Genomic DNA, 17,641 nt, shown 5'->3' on the forward strand with positions numbered 1-17,641 from the left:
GCTCTGACAGCTTTCCCCTCTTTGCTTTTTTACAGCCAACGGTACTGCATCTGCAACCCAGGTGTTGTGAGACAGTTTAGAAATCCTGATACCATCTTCATTCTAGCTTTTGCCATTATACTGTTGAACACAGATATGTACAGTCCAAATGTGAAACCAGAACGCAAAATGAAGCTAGAAGACTTTGTCAAGAATTTAAGGGGTAAGCAAACGCTAACCACAGTCGTCATTAAAGTTTCCTCCTGTAACTGTCATTGGAAGAACAACATATTTCCTTGGGGAGAAAAAAAAAAAAAAAGGCAAAATGTAGGAGACTTGATTCTGATTTCATCTGGCTTTTAAAACCACCGTCACTTTTACTGTATTTTTGGAATACTGAAAACAAAACTAAAGATATAGTATTTTGTCATTTTTATCTTGTCTTTCTCGAGTAGATGTCTTGTCAGGCCCTTCTATTCCCAGTTCTTTCAATGTAGCTGAAAAGTGACCATTACCATCTGCCTCAAATTTTTAGATACAATTGAAATTTGCCACACTTAGACCCTTCACAAAGTCAAAGGACAACTCATAAAGACTGCAACTTCTGGGCACGAGAATGAAAGTGAATGAATTCTTTTGCAAGAAAGACAGTTTGCAAAGAATGTGTGTGTACATTATTTACATATATATAAATCTTCATATGGTGTCACTATGTTGCAGACTTTACCTGAGAGGAGGAATGTGATTTCTAGCTAGTGAACTACACCACTACACTGCAGCATAAGGTTACTAGTGATTTCTCATAGAGATACTGTCTCCACAGTTTGTAGTTTGCTATTTCTCCATAGCAGCCAATGTCCTAATAAGGGATATCAGATCTCCGTTCTGAATCACAACTCCAAAACCATCCTGAAAGGTACACCGTAAATAGTATATACATTTATTCAGTGTCTTCGCTGGTGTGTTTTCTGATAAAGAAACTATCTGACAGCCTATTGCACATCTAAGCCTATAATTAGATTGCCGAACATTTTTAATTCCATGTTTGTATCTCAGATCTTTCTGCCCTGGTTCTTTCTGGTGAAGAAGAACAGATTTTTATGCAGTATCAGCTCAGACAGTGCTCAGCTTTGTCTAAGGGGAAGTTGTCCCTGTACAGCTGAGGAAGATTATACATGAGGATATGATACCTCCTGCTGTTCCTGGGCATTCAAGGAAGAATGGATCAGACAGCATTTTCTTTATCACAGAAAAGCACTCAGATGTTGGAGAAATAAAACAAAGCTAAAGTCCCCCATCCCTTTTTTCTTTTAAGGTGGTTTGTGTCCATAGGGAAAAAGAAGCTTTTATTATAGTTCCATTACTATGTGTTTGTGCAAAGGCCAGGAAAATTGCCTGCTCAGTCATTGCAATCCTCTCCCCCTGCTTTTAAGCACAGGACAAGCACAGCTTAGTGCACAGTCTCTCTGCTTTTGTCAACAATGGATGTAGCAGCATGGTATCAAAACAGGCTTACCATTGCAGGCACCAGCGAGCACTGATGTATTGCTTAACAGACATTTTCTCAGTCATGCCTGAAAGTGGGATGAATGACAGAAAGACAGAAACAAGTTGCTTCGTATCAAAAAATATATTGGTGCATCTCAGGTGCTTGGCAGTTGGTGTTCATGAGTGCGTTACACACTTAGTATCATTTTAATGCTACTGAAATCAAAATACCTGTGGAGTTCTGGAATTTCAGATCTTGAAAATGAAAGTCTAGTGTTGATTTTATTCCCTTAGATTTATGTAAGACAACTAATGACCTATTCTTAGCAGGTGTATCAGCTTAGCAAAATTTAAGTTAGCATTGAGATTTTAACATAAACTCCGCTAAGATTTAAAAATGGCCTGATGTTCATCTCTTAGGGTAATACTGCAGTCATATTTGTTGCATTAAGTACGGAACATTCTCTCTGAACTCCAGTCTGAATGCCAGCAGTTCCTTCATGTAGGCATTTTTGTAACACACTGCCTTGCCTTTAACTTTAAATGCCTGGATCTCAAAGAGCGGTCTGTGGAACATTTGTAAGTGTGGAACAGAACAGAAGCTGTTTTGCTTGCTTCTAGTTGCAAAGAAACCATATTTTATCACAGTGATTTTTTATTTGAGCAGTCATTCCGCTGGATGACAAAATATTGTATTTTGGCTTCTGAATGGGAGATAAGAGGCTGTTGCTTTAAAATGCATCTGAAACATAAATATGCGTCTCCCTGTCCCAGAAAATCTAGTTTTAAGACACTTACTGAAATTGGGCTCCTTCTACTGCTGTTAAAAATGCATGATTAAGCTTTCGACTCTGGGGCATTTGTTACAATGCTTGTGTGCTGATGATACTCATACAGTGCTAAACAGTAACATTGTAAATAGGCTATTTTGTTGATCTGTTTTTCCAGAGTAAATTAATTGGTTTTGAAATCATACAGGAAATGCTTGTTAATTTCATTTTGCTGGATATTCATAAAGGTTGTCTTGTAGAAATGTTTCTATGAGCAGAGTGTTAACTAATATGGGAGCAGAGGAAAAATAGGACAGTTGTGCAGTTTTCTCCCAGTGCTGCTCTGTTCTGGGGTAGAGGGAGATTTTAATGTCTAAAGGATTATTCAACTCATTTGAGCTTTGACACCAAAATGGAGGAAACTTAAAAGAAATAATTTATATTTGAAATCAGTCTTTTTATGTATTAGCTTTAGATTAGGGTTTTAAAACAAAAAGAAAAAAAAATGTGTGATTTCCATCAATGTCTTGTTGTATGGGCATAGCAAGCATTTGGGCAAAAATCAGTGCTTCAGTACTGAGTAATATAACTTCTACTACTTGGTAAGGTGGGCCCAAGAACATCATGGGAGATGTCAGCTGACAAAGTAGTGACAGCTATGAAACAAAACAGTCTGACAATAAAAACTCTTGGGTTCTGCAGGTGTGGATGATGGTGAAGATATCCCACGAGAAATGCTGATTGGGATTTATGAGCGAATCCGCAAGCGGGAACTGAAGACAAATGAGGATCACGTATCCCAAGTCCAGAAGGTTGAAAAACTCATAGTAGGAAAGAAACCGGTAAGTTTTCATTGCTCTGAATGTCAATTACTACATAAAAAGGAGATGTAGGACAATACATAATTGTGTTGCTTAGATTTATAGATTGGTTGTTAAATGGCAAAGATTAAAATCGTCAAGATAATAATTTGTTATAAGGTTGTTTTTAATTTTGGGGCATTCACAGTGCAGATGAATCTGTTGCAGTCTGGTATTCATGAGTGATGATGTTCTGAGCCTTAAACTCATTTTAAGATAATTTTTCCCAGCAGTTTCTCTCTGTGAAGCTTTATAATTTTGAAATTACACTTGGAGATGCCTGCATTTTAGTCAGTTCTTATGTTTATATGTCAAGAGAATTAAAGTGTGTTGTAAAGTAATATTGTAGAGAATCGTATTTCAACATTTATGCCATCAATTATGACTCCAGAATTTACAAGTAGTAGTAGAGAACTTCTGTTAATACCTATGTCTTTCTGAGCTTTGCAGCTAGCTCGGTGAACTGGTATTTGTAAGAGGACATTATGACATTTTGTTTGAGAACTGGAAATCAGGTCCTAGGAATTGTAATGCTGGTTTTGAGTATCTAAAGATACCTCTTGCTTTGTTGTGGGAAAAATCCAGAAATATTTTGCTATATAAATTAATCTTCAAAGCATCTGTTAGAAAAGGAGAGTGAAAAAGAAGATCATGGTGTTTTTCCCTCTGTTTTAGGAGCTAAGAGAACACAGAGATTTTAAGACCATATTTTATCATGATCTCTAATGTTGAAAGGGAAAATGGATACTCAGCCTTCAAGAATTCAAGTCCTAGAGTCATCTGAAAATTTTCATGGTAGAAACCACAAAGGCAGCCCAGAACAAAACCAAAGAAACAGAGGACTTGTCTGTTCTTAGTCCTACATGATTTTTTTAGCAGTACTGGGGAATTCTACTGAAGCAGGGACTGGGTTTTTTGTTTGCTTTTGTTTGTTTAATTTTGTTTTTAAAGAAAAAGAGCATGGATCTCAAGATTCTGTCTATTACTTTTAAAGAGCTTTGAATTGTAATCTCTTCTCAGAAAAGCCCTAAATAAAAGGGGAAAAAAGAGGAACCAACAAAATAAAATCTGATTTGCTTCTGTTCCCTAGTCAGGAAATACTGAGGAGGTCTCCTGGAAGAAGCAGAAGAGAGAGAAAGCAAAATTTCCTCAATTAATAAAAACTTTTACGTGTTTTTCAGGAGAAGGGAAATAACTATTCTAAAGTCCAGTTTTCACAGTCACTTATGCTTTCATATGAAACTTACTTTCCACAACTGACTGGGGATTTAGCTTATATATAGGCTTCTGAGGAGATTTTTTTTTGTGTGTGTGTGGTTCGTCTTTATTAAAGCATGTGGCAACCCAAATCCTAAAATTAATCCTGAACCTTGTAAATCAAGTGGGATTAAGAAAAACAATGCCCTGATGGAGTCCTAGGATCAAGGATTTTTCTGTTGAGACACTTTTTCGCTGTGTGAAAGAAAATGTAGGAAATAGTCTTTATTGATAGAAATATTTGTTTTTACTTTATAGGCATTTAGTCATAGTAAGACCGTGACGTATTTACTTGCTATGATACAATACTGTGTTTCTCTGAAGTTTAATGAACTTGTATATATGTCTTTCTACTGTAGATTGGATCTCTGCATCATGGACTTGGTTGTGTAGGTATTTTTCTCATACTCATTCAAAGTTTGTAGACGTTTTATCTGGCAATAATGCATAACATTACATTTAAGTATTTTTAAAAATATGGCTTCTTTCAAGCAAAATTTTCCTGTTCTTATGCTAATAACTATCCACAGTGTAAAGATTTCCTTAAAAACATATTTACCAGAGACACTCTTTAATTTACTGCCTGGAATTTTCTAGTCCATTTTAGTATACATTTTATGCATTTCAAATGCTGTTACCACTGTAGAAATTAGCCAGTAAAAAATAAATAAATAAGCAAGCAAAATTACATTTGTATATCACCTGGGTCCCAGTGTGTTTATTATTTATTGTCCATTTCAGTGTTGAATGATGCTCTAGAAAGATATTGCCAGTTATTTTAACAGTTCTCTCATGAAAGGTGCATGGACATAGAAAATATTGATTCCAGATAGACATGTTTAATAATATTTCTAAAACTATTCTTCTAATGCAGTATTCTACTTGCTTTCATTTCATGATAACATTCTTGCTAGTAGTTTTAAATAAATAATAAAAATACCCCCCAAAAAAAACCACCCTCAGTGAAGAGGAGCGAATGTTGTACCCCAAAATCTGATAACCTTATACAAAGTTGATCCTAATGATTTCTATTTTATAGATTATAATTTCATCAATATAATGCGCTGTCCTCATTCAGGACAATCCAGGGAAGTTACTTTAAAATTCCATTTGTCTGTCTTCTATTTCTTGCTTTTTCTGTGTAAGTAACTGCAAACATTCAAAGCTAGCTTTGTATTCCTAAGTGGAGTGCCTGTCATTGTTTCATGGAAGCATGTCTAGCAGTATCACTGGACTGTAAAAACAAACTGGAAGATGTAACCTTTGTGAAATACGGTGTAAGGGAATCTTACATGATCATCCATTGCTATGAAGGAAAGCATTTTTATAGTTAAATTTCAATACCAGAGCTCACTAGAATTGTTTGCAAGTTCATAGACTCAGTGACTACCCTTGGGTTTTGTTATCTTGCTATAGTAGATCTAAGACTGCCATGTACTGGGGAAAATAAGTCTGGAGGCAGGGGAGAATGAGGACATGCAACTTTTATTCGTGGTACTTTTCGCTGGGAACCCACGTAAGCTATTCAATTACCAGAATAGTCAGCTTGAAATATAGAAACCATCAAGTTCTTCACCATTTGTCAAGACATTGGCTCCTTTAGAAAATGTCATGTTTTGTTGTTTTTTTTTAAATACCTTCTCCTTGCAAGTCCAGGGACAGTGAGTAATTAAGCTAATGCCATAAATAAATTAAATGCTATTAGCATTTTATCTGTTATTAGCAGAGTTACTGTTTGATTTTTGAGAAAAACTGCAATGTCACCAAATGGTTTGACAACCAGTCAGGAACAAGCTCTTTTTCCATTGCTTTTTTTTTTCCTGCTTATGTAGAGGAAGAAGCAGCATTAGCAGTCTTTGGCTTTTCCTTTGGCTGGTAAATCTCATAATTCCTATGCAGAATCAGGAATTATAAACAAATATCAGATATAAATGAAATATGTCCAGTTACCAAAGAATATTCTGTACTTCAAATTGTTAAAATTTAAAGGATTTCTTTTAATATTATTGACAAGACATCATCATTTGCATTTGAAAGAAGTGAAGTCTCTCTAAACTGAAAAAAACAGTTTTGCAAGTATATTCAGCCAGCATTTCTAATAATCAAATGGAAAATTATTCTTGGTTTTGTTGCTGGCCTGAGAAAATAAACCAGCCTGAAAATGCATTTACTATTTTCTAATGTCACCTTTTCCTGGGTATTGGGGAATGAAAAAATTGAATTAACCCAGTGGCTGACAAAAAGTAATCTACAACATCAGCAAATTCATCATCTCACAAAAGCCAAAGTTGTTTTGCATCCTTTCTTCAAATATTGATATATAAAAATGCTCAGGAAAGCAAACATCATTTGCAGTGAGTTCCCAGTTGCTTATTCTTAAGTTCTTTCAAGTTTTTCTTGTTGCACAAAGTAAAACTCTATCCCTAATAAAATTGTCATCCACATGCAGGATGCAAGCTGTAATAGTTTATATAACAGCATTGTTGAAGTTTGAATGTCATGCAATTTGAGGCATAAAAATCTTTGTTGTTGTTGTTGATGATGCTTTAATGAAAAAGTCTAATGAACTTAGAGGTAAAGATATTTAAAGTATTCAGAAAAGACCCTAGGTATGAAAGGCACTCTTTCTTGTCTAAATATTGCTTTAGTAACCATTAACCTCTGTATGACAATAGGTTCTCTCATTACCCCACCGGAGGCTCGTTTGCTACTGTAGGCTGTTTGAAGTCCCTGATCCAAACAAACCTCAGAAGCTTGGGTTGCACCAGCGAGAAATATTTTTATTTAATGACCTTCTTGTGGTATGTATTTTTCAGTTTCAGGTTGGTTGGGGTTTCTTGTTTGTGCATTTTTTGTAGCATTACCTTTGCTAATGCAAAGATTCAGAGAGGGCAAATGTTTTCCCGGTCATTTAACCTTTTTACTGAGCATTAAAACCTGATTATATTACAAGATCTATTCTACTATTCATATGCTTGCATTGAAACAAGGGAAGCTTTGCCTGTTAATCTTATCATCATGCTTTTGTGTAAGTAAAGACTATGATGCGGGGGGCCTTTACTGAACTATCACCAGGTTGTTCGTGACGTTTTATCTATCACTTACAAATTTGGTTCTCTAATTTATTTTTTTTTTCTGGAGATCTCTGGGTGGCAAATGTCTTTTTTTTCTTTCTTTTTAATGTATTCTTTAGCTGTCTACAGAGTTGAATAGGTTTCTAGTGAGGTACTCAGAAATGCCTGTCTCCATGAAATCAGTGGCAATAAGCGCAAGAGCATTTCTAGAAATAGGTATCTATTACCTGTTATTCTGTACTCCAACAGTCTCAGGATGATTAATATTTAAATTTTCTTAATTTTCTTCACTATATATAAATTATTTTTAAACTGAAGCCTTTTATTGATTACTATAGTTGTTTATAACAAAGTACTTTAATACAGTATCTTCTACTATACAGAACAAAAATAACCTCTGGCTTACTCATTTGTCTAAAGAATGTTTCTGTTCAATAAATAACGAATTCCAGTTTCTTGTGGAAAAACAAAATTACATATTATTTTGTTTTCCACAGATGTTCTATGAACCAGGCATGTTTATTCACTGAAATAGGAACAGGATATGTTGAAATATATTTTACAGTTGACTTTACTTTCTAGTGTGCATTTAACTTGACTCAGTCTTCTGAAAAACAAACATTCGAAACTAGTGACAGCTTGGAATTATTTGGCTGATTTACTCTGAAAAATAGGAAAATTTGTTGCACTTTATTTGGAATGCATTTGGCTGTTAGCTGGAGAGCTAAGAAGTTAAATATTTCAAATTTTCTGTTATGAAGAAGGCATTCTTCAGATGTACAGTTTCATTGCGTGTAATTTTTTCATACGTTCAGACCTTAAAACCAGGAACTAAGACAACAGCAACAAAACAAAAACAACAAAATGTTAGTCCCTTTGATTGTGGGTATAAACTCTCAATTGTAAATGTGAGTTTGGGTGTAAATTGGTGGAACAGTGTCATCTTCAGTCTGCCAGTTTCCTGTTGTTTTTTATTACTTACTCGAACATCTGTAGATGTAGATGTTATCAAACTGTTTTGGAAGTAATGTAGAAGAAATTTGTTATTTTTAGTAAAATGACATAGCCAAAAGTTCAAATTAGAAAGAAAGAGTAAAAAGAAGCGGTAATAAAGAGAAAGAGTGGTTCCATTCACTGTTTAGGAGAACACCAAAATTGATGGTAAGTAGTAGTATGTTACTTGTGTTGTAGTGAAAAGTAAAAGTTTCCACAGAACTTGGAGCTTTTATTCAGATATGTGCTGTACAGAACATAGGGAAAGCACAGTCTCAATGGATGAGATAGTGTAAGGCAGTATTTGGAGGTGCACAAAAGTGAAACAGTCTTGGAAGATGACACAGCAAGTGAGAGGAACAGCTAAGAATTAAACTTACATTGGGAAGTCCATAACAATTTGCTGTCTGTAGTCAGACTCTAAGAAAAAAACATGAAGCTGTGGTAGCAGATATATTTTTAAAAAGATAATTTAAACAAATTTACATTTTTGCTAGCATATACAATGCACAATATGTATGCAGGTTTTTTTCCTTCTTGGATGTTAAAAAGTAGAGTCCTGGAGAACAGAAAACAAAAAGGCTTTGCCTCTGGATAAAATATTAAACCTTCTGGCTAAGAGTTACTGATACTTCAAAGCTAGTTTTCCGCTTCTTCAGTTGATTAAATATGCAAGCAGAATTACAAAAAAAAAAAAAAAAAAAAGGAAAATAATATTTTCTGGCAGGTTATAAATACATAATAAAGGATATTTTACTTTGTTGATTTGGTAACTTTCAGGTGACCAAGATATTTCAAAAGAAGAAGAACTCTGTTACATACAGCTTTCGACAGTCATTTTCTCTCTATGGAATGCAAGTTCTTCTTTTTGAAAATCAGTGTAAGTCTTTACTTTCTTTTTAGATTTTCATTTCATTTATAAAAACGGTAAAGTAAAAAAATTGTGTGAACAATAAAGATGGACAGGACTTGATTTTAAGTTTGGCAATAAAATTTCTGTGAATTGAATTCAGCCCTAAAAGTTAAAACTTGGTGTCAGCATACAAAGACTGCTCTTAGATGAGGAGTCGTCCTAGCCGAATCTAGCCAAAAATGTTTTGGGAACGCTTATAAAATTGATGGAATATTTGTAAAGAAACAAGTATGTTGTATCTGTTGCTGCGTGAATGATGCAATTAGTTGGAACTCCATGTATGATAATAAATGATTATTATAATGATATGGTAAAGCATTTGACACTGTCCCACATGATATCCTTGTCTCTACATTGGAGAGACATGGATTTGATGGATGGACTACTTGGTGGGTAAGGAACTGCCTGGATGGTCCAACTCAGCGAGTTGTGGTCAACAGCTCAATGTCCAAGTGGAGATCAGTAACAAGCGGTGTTCCTCAGGGGTCAGTATAGGAACTGGTGCTGTATAAAATCTTTGTCAGTGACATGGACAGTAGGATCGAGTGCACCCTCAGCAAGTTTGCTGATGACACCAAGCTGTGTGGTGCAGCCAACACACTGTAGGGAAGGGCTGCCATCCAGAGGGACCTGGACAGGCTTGGCTTGAGAGGTGGGCCCATGCAAACCTCAAGGAGCTCAACAAGGCCCAGTGCAAGGTCCTGCACCTGGGCCGGGGTAATCCCAAACACAAATACAGACTGGGCGGAGAGGATGGATTGAGAGCAGCCTTGGGAGTGTTGATGAAAAACTCACCATGAGCCAGCCCAGAAAGCCACCTGTATCCTGGGCTGCATCTAAAGAAGCGTGGCCAGCAGGCCAAGGGAGGTGATTCTTCGCCTCTGCTCTGGTCTTGTGAGATCCCACCGGGAGTGCTGCGTTCAGCTCTGGGCAATCCCAAGCATCAGAAGGGCCTGGACCTGTTTCAGCAAGTCCAGAGGAGGGCCACGAGGATGCTCAGAGGGCTGGAGCACCCCTTCTATGGAGAGTGCCTTGAGGGAGTTGGGGTTGTTCAGCCTGGAGGAGAGAAGGCTCCAGGGAGACCTTATAGCGGCCCTCCAGTTCCTACAGGGAAGCAGGAGAGGCATTATTTGCCAGGGGGTGTGGTGATAGGACAAAGAGTAACAGTTTTAAACTAAAAGAGGGTAGGTTTAGATTAGTTACAAGGAGGAAATTCTTTCCCCAGAGGGCACTGAGGCCCTGGCCCAGTCTGCCCAGAGAAGCTGTGAGTGCCCCATCCCTGGAAGTGCCCAAGGCCAGGCTGGATGGGGCTGGGGGTAGCCTGGGCTGGTGGGAGGGGTCCCTGCCCATGGCACGGGGTTGGGACTGGTTGGGCTTTAGGTCCCTTCCAGTCCAACCAGTATTTGATTCCATGATTCTATGATGCGTGCAATTTAAGCCATGGTTTCATTTATCTTCCTGGTTTATATCTGACATTTGTGCCTAAGTAATAATGTCTACTTGTTCAAATATAAATCCAAACAGAATTAGGCAGCGATTCTGGACTGAAGTTTGTATTTTCTGCCACCTTTTGTTTATGTCAGTTGTAAACTGCATCAATCCAGTATTCTGTACTGTTTTTCCATCTCATTCTTAGCAGTCAGCAACCCAACAAAAAGCTAGTATTTTGCTAATGCTTCTGCAGACTCTAAGCCCGGAGGCAGTATCATTAATAGCATAGCAGAGCATAGGTCTTTGCATGGTGCACAGGGAGACGGTCTGTTTGACCTGACTTGATGGTTTGCAGCCCAAACCTTGACATGATAATGCCCAAACCTTGACATGATAATTTGGATACAGTTCAGTGTGGCATTCAATAGTTCCTGTGCTTTTCTGTTGTGGAAGGCTTGTAGTTTTCATTTGTTCTTGAGAATGTGTTCCAATGCTCATCTCACTCAAAAGAAGTTGCTGGTTGTTTTGAGTCAAAGCACCTGGAGATTTCAAACAGTAAAAGTTTGTAGAGCTCATAGCAGTGATCTAGTGTGCAGATTAATTATATCTATACGCATTCATTCTTTCTTTCTCTCTCTCGTGCACATATTATATAATATAAAATTCACTTTTAGAGAGGAATGCCAAATACTTCTATCCTGGATTCTACTGTAAATAGAAGAATACTTATTTCCTCTGATGTCAATGAAAAAAATAAATCACATAAGCATGCCAAGTAGAAACACTTTTATTCTTTTATACTAAAATATCTACAGTGTAGGAGACTTGTGAGACTAGGTTTAATTCCTCCCATTGAACTGTACGCATTTAACTGAGACATTCAGTAGACATACTTGTGTTCCTGAGGTAAGCCATTCCAGAAGGTGAATCAGTGAGCTAAATGTACATCTGGTATTGGTGGCTGCTAGGTGGAAGTGGAATGTAGTGTTTTTCAGTTGGGAAAGAGAAGTATTCTTCCCCTCTGGTTTGTAAAATTAATATTTTCTGTTTTCCCAGTTCCCAGCAAGCTTTGAGGTATCATGGCAAGAACCATAATGCCATTCAGTAAATCTGTGTTTAGCAGCTATCAGAATAAGCTGATTTCAAGTGAATAAAATGTAGTGTCATTAAAGCAGAAGCAGGAAAAATACTGTTTTGGCTACTGGTGTGGTGTAGCGAAATGGTTGATGTTGATAATAGAAGTCAGTTATTTTGGGAGGTGGGTGGGCTCTAAAAGGAAAAATAGTGACATTTATCTCTAGTAAATAAAGATGAAAGTGTATTTTACATTTTTGGTCAAAATCACTGAAAATGCACAGGGCAAGCAGATCATCTTAAAAAGAATATATCTAAAACCTATAAATACTTATGTAATACTTCCTGATGCTTAATCAATATGGTGTAGAGAAGTATCATCTGCTAATAAAATATTTTGTTTGTGTAATATGTGAATTTTTCTTATTGCTTTTGTTTGTTCTTTTGTGAAGGTAGTCCATGGGACTTTGAGGTTACTAAATTTCTTTATTTGTTGAGTTTCATAAGCATCTTTATCTCCAGTGGTGCACTTTTAAAAGCACCACAAACTTTCTAGAGTTTGCTGCATATCCATTTTCAATGTTCAACAGATGCTATCCACTTCTGTTTCTTTGCTTAGCAGCAGACCCCACAGTATTTTTGATCATTTCTCTGTATTCTGAGCAACAGCAGCTGCAGACATGTCAAGGCAACTGTCTTATTTGATTGAAGGTAGATGCTATTGTCATGTGTTGAGGAGAAGCAGATCAGCAAGAATTTGCTGTTGTGCAGGATGCTGATATCAGACCCTGGCAGAAGCCCCCCAAAATTCTCTCATTCCTCTCTTTGTCCCTTGAGGCTTGTGGTAGTTGGCAGCCTTTTTCGCCTGAAAAAATGGTAAATTGACTTGTTTCACTTTTTGTTGTGACTCTTTGATTTAGAAATCAAGGTATCTTTAAAAAAAAAAAAAGAGTAGGATTTGCACTTGTAAGTTAATATTTTAAGTCTGTATATTGAAACATAATGGCTTTGAGGGAAGAGACTACCTTATATCATCTGCTGGTTCTTGAGTAAGTGAATTTTTAGTACATGGGAGAAGTTGAACTTCAGGTTGAAAAATTAATTAAATATTTGAGAGTCAGGCAGTGAAAAGATTGTGAATTGGGATGAATGTTTTGAGTTGTTCTGACATCCTGTTTCTACAGGTCTGTGATTGAAGCAAAGGCTGATTCTGTTTTTTGTAGCAGAACATATCTTCTCTATATGCTGTCTTTCTGTGAATGAACCTTTTATCTCGACTACGAAATATTTTTGAACAGCTGTTAAAATTGGTATTCTTGAATGTACAGTTAAAGAGACAGTTTACTGAAAATTCTGCTTTTTATGTGATGATGCCCATAACATGGGCCAAAAAGGGCAGGGAGGAGATCACCCTCTTACTTCTGTGTTATGTAATTTCATGGATAATTTTAAATTAAAAAACAAAAAAGCAAAGTAGGATGTCCAGGAACAAAACCTAATAAGAAATAGTAAAAGCCGTACAAGCTAGTGCGTGTGTCTGTCTTCCTGCAAATGTTGGGTTAAAAATGCAGGACAATTTCGAGTACTTAAGTACCTGAGATGTATTTGAGTAGTCTTTACTCAGCAAAACTTTGGTCACAGTTTATTAAGGCAGGTAATGTGATCCATTCCATGAAACAAAAATCAATCTTTTTTTTTTTCCTTATTCCTAGGATTTTTCTTTTATATTGTGCATTGTACCTTAGGGGTAACAGTTGAATAAGGACTCTCTCTCAATATTTATTCTGTATCCTGACAGTTAAGCAGTTCCAAAATATGTTACAGATTTTCATTCTTCTGTGCCGTTTGACTTTTACTCCCCTGATTTTGTCCCCTGTATGAGTTAGAGAAATGATCAGAGCTTCAGTATTCATGTTTTTTCTTCACTATTTCTTCTAGATTATCCCAATGGTATACGGCTCACATCAGCTGTTCCAGGAGCAGATATCAAAGTACTAATAAATTTCAATGCACCAAATCCTCAGGACAGGAAGAAGTTTACAGATGATTTGAGGGAGTCAATTGCAGAGGTTCAAGAAATGGAAAAGCACAGAATAGAGTGTAAGTACAAAGGTACATATAATAGAGCATTTTCATACTAATCAAAATAAGAAAAGTTTTAATGTATGTATAACCAATTAGAACTTTTCAAGTGTTCAAAATAACGTGGATTTTTTTTTCCATGGCTTTGCTTCCAGAAAGAGGAAAAAACCAATTATCTCTTAAGCTCAGTTTCAGTTAATTTACAGTTATTTAGCGCAGTGTAGATGCAGTGGAAAGTTAGCATGAACAAACAGCAAATAGCAATGGGCAGAGGAGAGGCGGATTTGTCATTTGTTGTATAATTACAGTAAGAATATTAGGGATAATTTACATGGCTCTGAAATTTTTAATGATGGCCCTTCAAATAAATTTCCACTGTATTCATTGATGTGATGGAGGGAAGGGCTGCCATCCAGAGGGACCTGGACAGGCTTGAGAGGTGGGCCCATGCAAACCTCAAGGAGTTCAACAAGGCCCAGTGCAAGGTCCTGCACCTGGGCCAGGGCAATCCCAAACACAAATACAGACTGGGCGGAGAGGATGGATTGAGAGCAGCCCTGAGGAGAAGGCCTTGGGGGTGTTAGTTGATGAAGAACTCACCATGAGTCAGCAATGTGCACTTGCAGCCCAGAAAGCCACCTGTATCCTGGGCTGCATCTAAAGAAGCGTGGCCAGCAGGCCAAGGGAGGTGATTCTTCGCCTCTGCTCTGGTCTTGTGAGATCCCACCGGGAGTGCTGCGTTCAGCTCTGGGCAATCCCAAGCATCAGAAGGGCCTGGACCTGTTTCAGCAAGTCCGGAGGAGGGCCACGAGGATGCTCAGAGGGCTGGAGCACCCCTCCTGCCCATGGCAGGGGTTGGGACTGGTTGGGCTTTAGGTCCCTTCCAACCCAAACCATTCTATGACTTTATGATTCTGTGAATTGTTCTTCACTTCTATGTTTATATTCCCGTATTCTTTTAATTAGGTGACTGTCATACAAATCCATATATTTTGCTGGATGTTATGTGACAGTCTAACCATGGAATTTTATCTGATTTTATCTTCTGATTTTCCAACAGAGGAGTAGCCTTTGATCCTTCAGGTTGTGCTTTTAAGTTTTTAGTACAGAGCTGAAGTTCCTGTCTGGCATTTAACTGCCAAAATGAACTCGTATCTATTGTTCATAGTAATACACAATCACATACATAAATTGTGACATTACTGTATGCTTCACTGTAGCCAATAACTATGAATTGCAAAATCATTCTCTTTTGTTTCAGCTGAGCTAGAAAAACAGAAGGGGGTGGTGCGTCCAAGCATGTCTCAATGCTCCAGTCTGAAAAAAGATTCTGGCAATGGGACACTGAACAGAGCTTGCCTGGATGACAGCTATGCTACTGGGGAAGGACTGAAAAGAAGTGCACTGAGCAGCTCCCTTAGAGACTTGTCTGAAGCAGGTACGCACTGCCTTTGTTTCCTTGCACTGACTACTGCATGCAAAGATGTGTGGATGATGCATATAAGGCCCAGCTCGCAGTGGGCTTTGAGAACTAGTAACACTGAAACTTCAAACATTCTTAATAGCTCCTCTCTCATAGTTTGTGTTTAATTTCTGTTTTATTTTTTTTACCCTTGTTCTATTGAGCAACAACTATTTGAAAACATTTAAACAATTAGATTGCTATATATACTTAAAAAGGAGACTGAAGACAGAGGAAAAATTGTAAGTGTTTTATAGAAAAAAATGGTTGACTTGTGCTAGGAGTAACCCACTTAGTGTACTTTTCTCTTTTTCTTCCCCTTTGCTTCTTCCCCTTGATAAAGTAGAATTAGGAAAAAAAAAAAAAAGTCTCTCTACTATAATAATTGCTTTCTGTGTATTTTGTGCTCAAGTGTACCTGTGTTACCACATTGATGAATGAAATTGAGTGAAGCCCTACTAAATTGTCCAGAGCTATGTAATTCAGTTACAGTGTCCCTGATTCTATTTTATCATTTTGCAACTCAAGATAAAGTTCATAATTATTACAAAAGAGGTTGTTGTGAAATACTATTGCCAATAAAATAAAAGAAGCCCTCCTGAACAAGAATACTGATATCCTACAAACCACTGACGTGTCTAAGATTTATTAACTGATTAATTTAACTAAGGACTGGAAAGGAGTGGTGGTGGGATTTCTTAGCTAAGGAAAAGCTGGGGAAAGTTTGGTATGTTTTATTTTGTGATTTGCCTCTGTAATACACAACTGGCATGCCCATGGTAATACAGACTACCACAGGTAGTAACCTTGTGTTTCAGTGTTAAGCATGATTCCTGTCATTATGCAAATCATATCTGAACACCATGCCCAGTATTCTGAAAGTACTTCTAGTGACAGTAACAACTATATTTTTTCATTTATTTTTATTTTTGAGTTCATAGTCTATGTTGCATACTCCGATTTGTTCTTTTAAATGCAGTGATGGTTTACAGTATAGTCATACTTTCAATGCTATGTATATCTTTGGTAGTAGACACTATATGTCGTCTTTTTTTTAACTGAAGAAGAGATTCTAGTTATACTGCAATAAATACAATTTTTGTTAACTGAAATTACAGCCTGTGTTTTGTGGGTATATGTATGTGCATACAAGTATGTAGAGAGTGAGTTCTTTCAACTGTTTTATTCTCAATTTAGACTTTCATACTCATATGCCCATTTTCTTCATTTAAAAGACTTAGGACCTTGATCCAAAATGAAGTTGAATATTTTTGCTTGATTGGCTTCAATGGATTTTAGATCAAGTCACTAGTCTTCATCACTGTTATGTCTCAGATTTGAGGATACTTTCATCATCTCTTTTTGTTGTTTTGTTTTTATTTCACTAGAATGAGAACTGCCATATTGTTAAATATGTGAGTTCAGTGGGTGTGTTTACACATAAATGTGATTCCTGATTAATTTTTTTCATCCCAAAAGAATTTTTCATCCCAATCATTCAAACATTGCCATGTATTTAAATTCATTTTATGGGTTTTATGCAATAAACAAGTATTCATAATTGTGAAAACATCACATTTTAACAGGGCATGCATACAGTTAGCATGCTTATTACTGAAAATAACTTTTTTCCATTATAAAAAACAGATATCACTCACAGACTGGAGGGTTTATCAATGAGTTTGCTAAACCCAGCTAAACTTAATTTTAACTTTAAAGAGTTGAGAATTATGGAGAGTTTCTGTTTGGTCTTGTGCAGTGCAACAGACTTGAAAAATGACATAACTCTTACTTGCTTTATTTGGTATAGTAATTTTAATGTGACTATACATGCTTTTTCCACTTTTCATCAGTGAACATCTTGAGTGTGAGGCTAATTTTATTTTAATAGGGAGATGATCTACAGAGAAACAGAGAAATCATTTTCAGTTAGCAAGATGCTGTGTCCCAGCAGTTATACCATAAAGTTACTTCTGTAGTGAATTCCTGAGTTAGGCTGCCTCAGTTATTCTTTTTGTGCTATGAAACACTGCACAAAAAGGAGGAGGAACAAGAGTAGTGGGACTGTTTGTGGTTGTGTCTCTCTGTAGGAAAAGATGATGAAAGTGAGTTTTCAAAGGGGTGCTTTCTACATTAAAAAAAAATAAATAAATCCAATTAACATGAGAAAACTGCCTGGCAGCATATTTATGCAGTAAGGCACATAATTACTAACTGAACATTGTAAAAAATAATTGAAACATTTTAAGGATTGATTC

The 17,641-nt window shown here is 36.7% G+C and overlaps 1 protein-coding gene across 24 annotated transcripts in view; it reads left to right on the plus strand.

The window, feature by feature from the left end:
• The window catches only part of IQSEC1 (IQ motif and Sec7 domain ArfGEF 1), a 341,869-nt gene that overhangs the window by 313,291 nt on the left and 10,937 nt on the right, over window positions 1-17,641 (plus strand). For 15 of the 24 annotated variants that reach the window (XM_040569093.1, XM_040569094.1, XM_040569074.1 and 12 more), the window contains 7 exons: window positions 36-202; window positions 2,940-3,079; window positions 4,714-4,743; window positions 7,030-7,155; window positions 9,202-9,301; window positions 13,778-13,951; window positions 15,183-15,359. In XM_040569093.1, the coding sequence (XP_040425027.1) occupies window positions 36-202; window positions 2,940-3,079; window positions 4,714-4,743; window positions 7,030-7,155; window positions 9,202-9,301; window positions 13,778-13,951; window positions 15,183-15,359 (914 nt within the window). The remainder of the gene's footprint in view (window positions 1-35; window positions 203-2,939; window positions 3,080-4,713; window positions 4,744-7,029; window positions 7,156-9,201; window positions 9,302-13,777; window positions 13,952-15,182; window positions 15,360-17,641) is intronic. The other 9 variants (XM_040569096.1, XM_040569075.1, XM_040569078.1 and 6 more) reach the window with 1 other exon arrangement.

The sequence above is a fragment of the Cygnus olor genome, chromosome 10 (assembly GCF_009769625.2).
Source record: "Cygnus olor isolate bCygOlo1 chromosome 10, bCygOlo1.pri.v2, whole genome shotgun sequence".
Lineage (NCBI taxonomy): Eukaryota > Metazoa > Chordata > Aves > Anseriformes > Anatidae > Cygnus > Cygnus olor.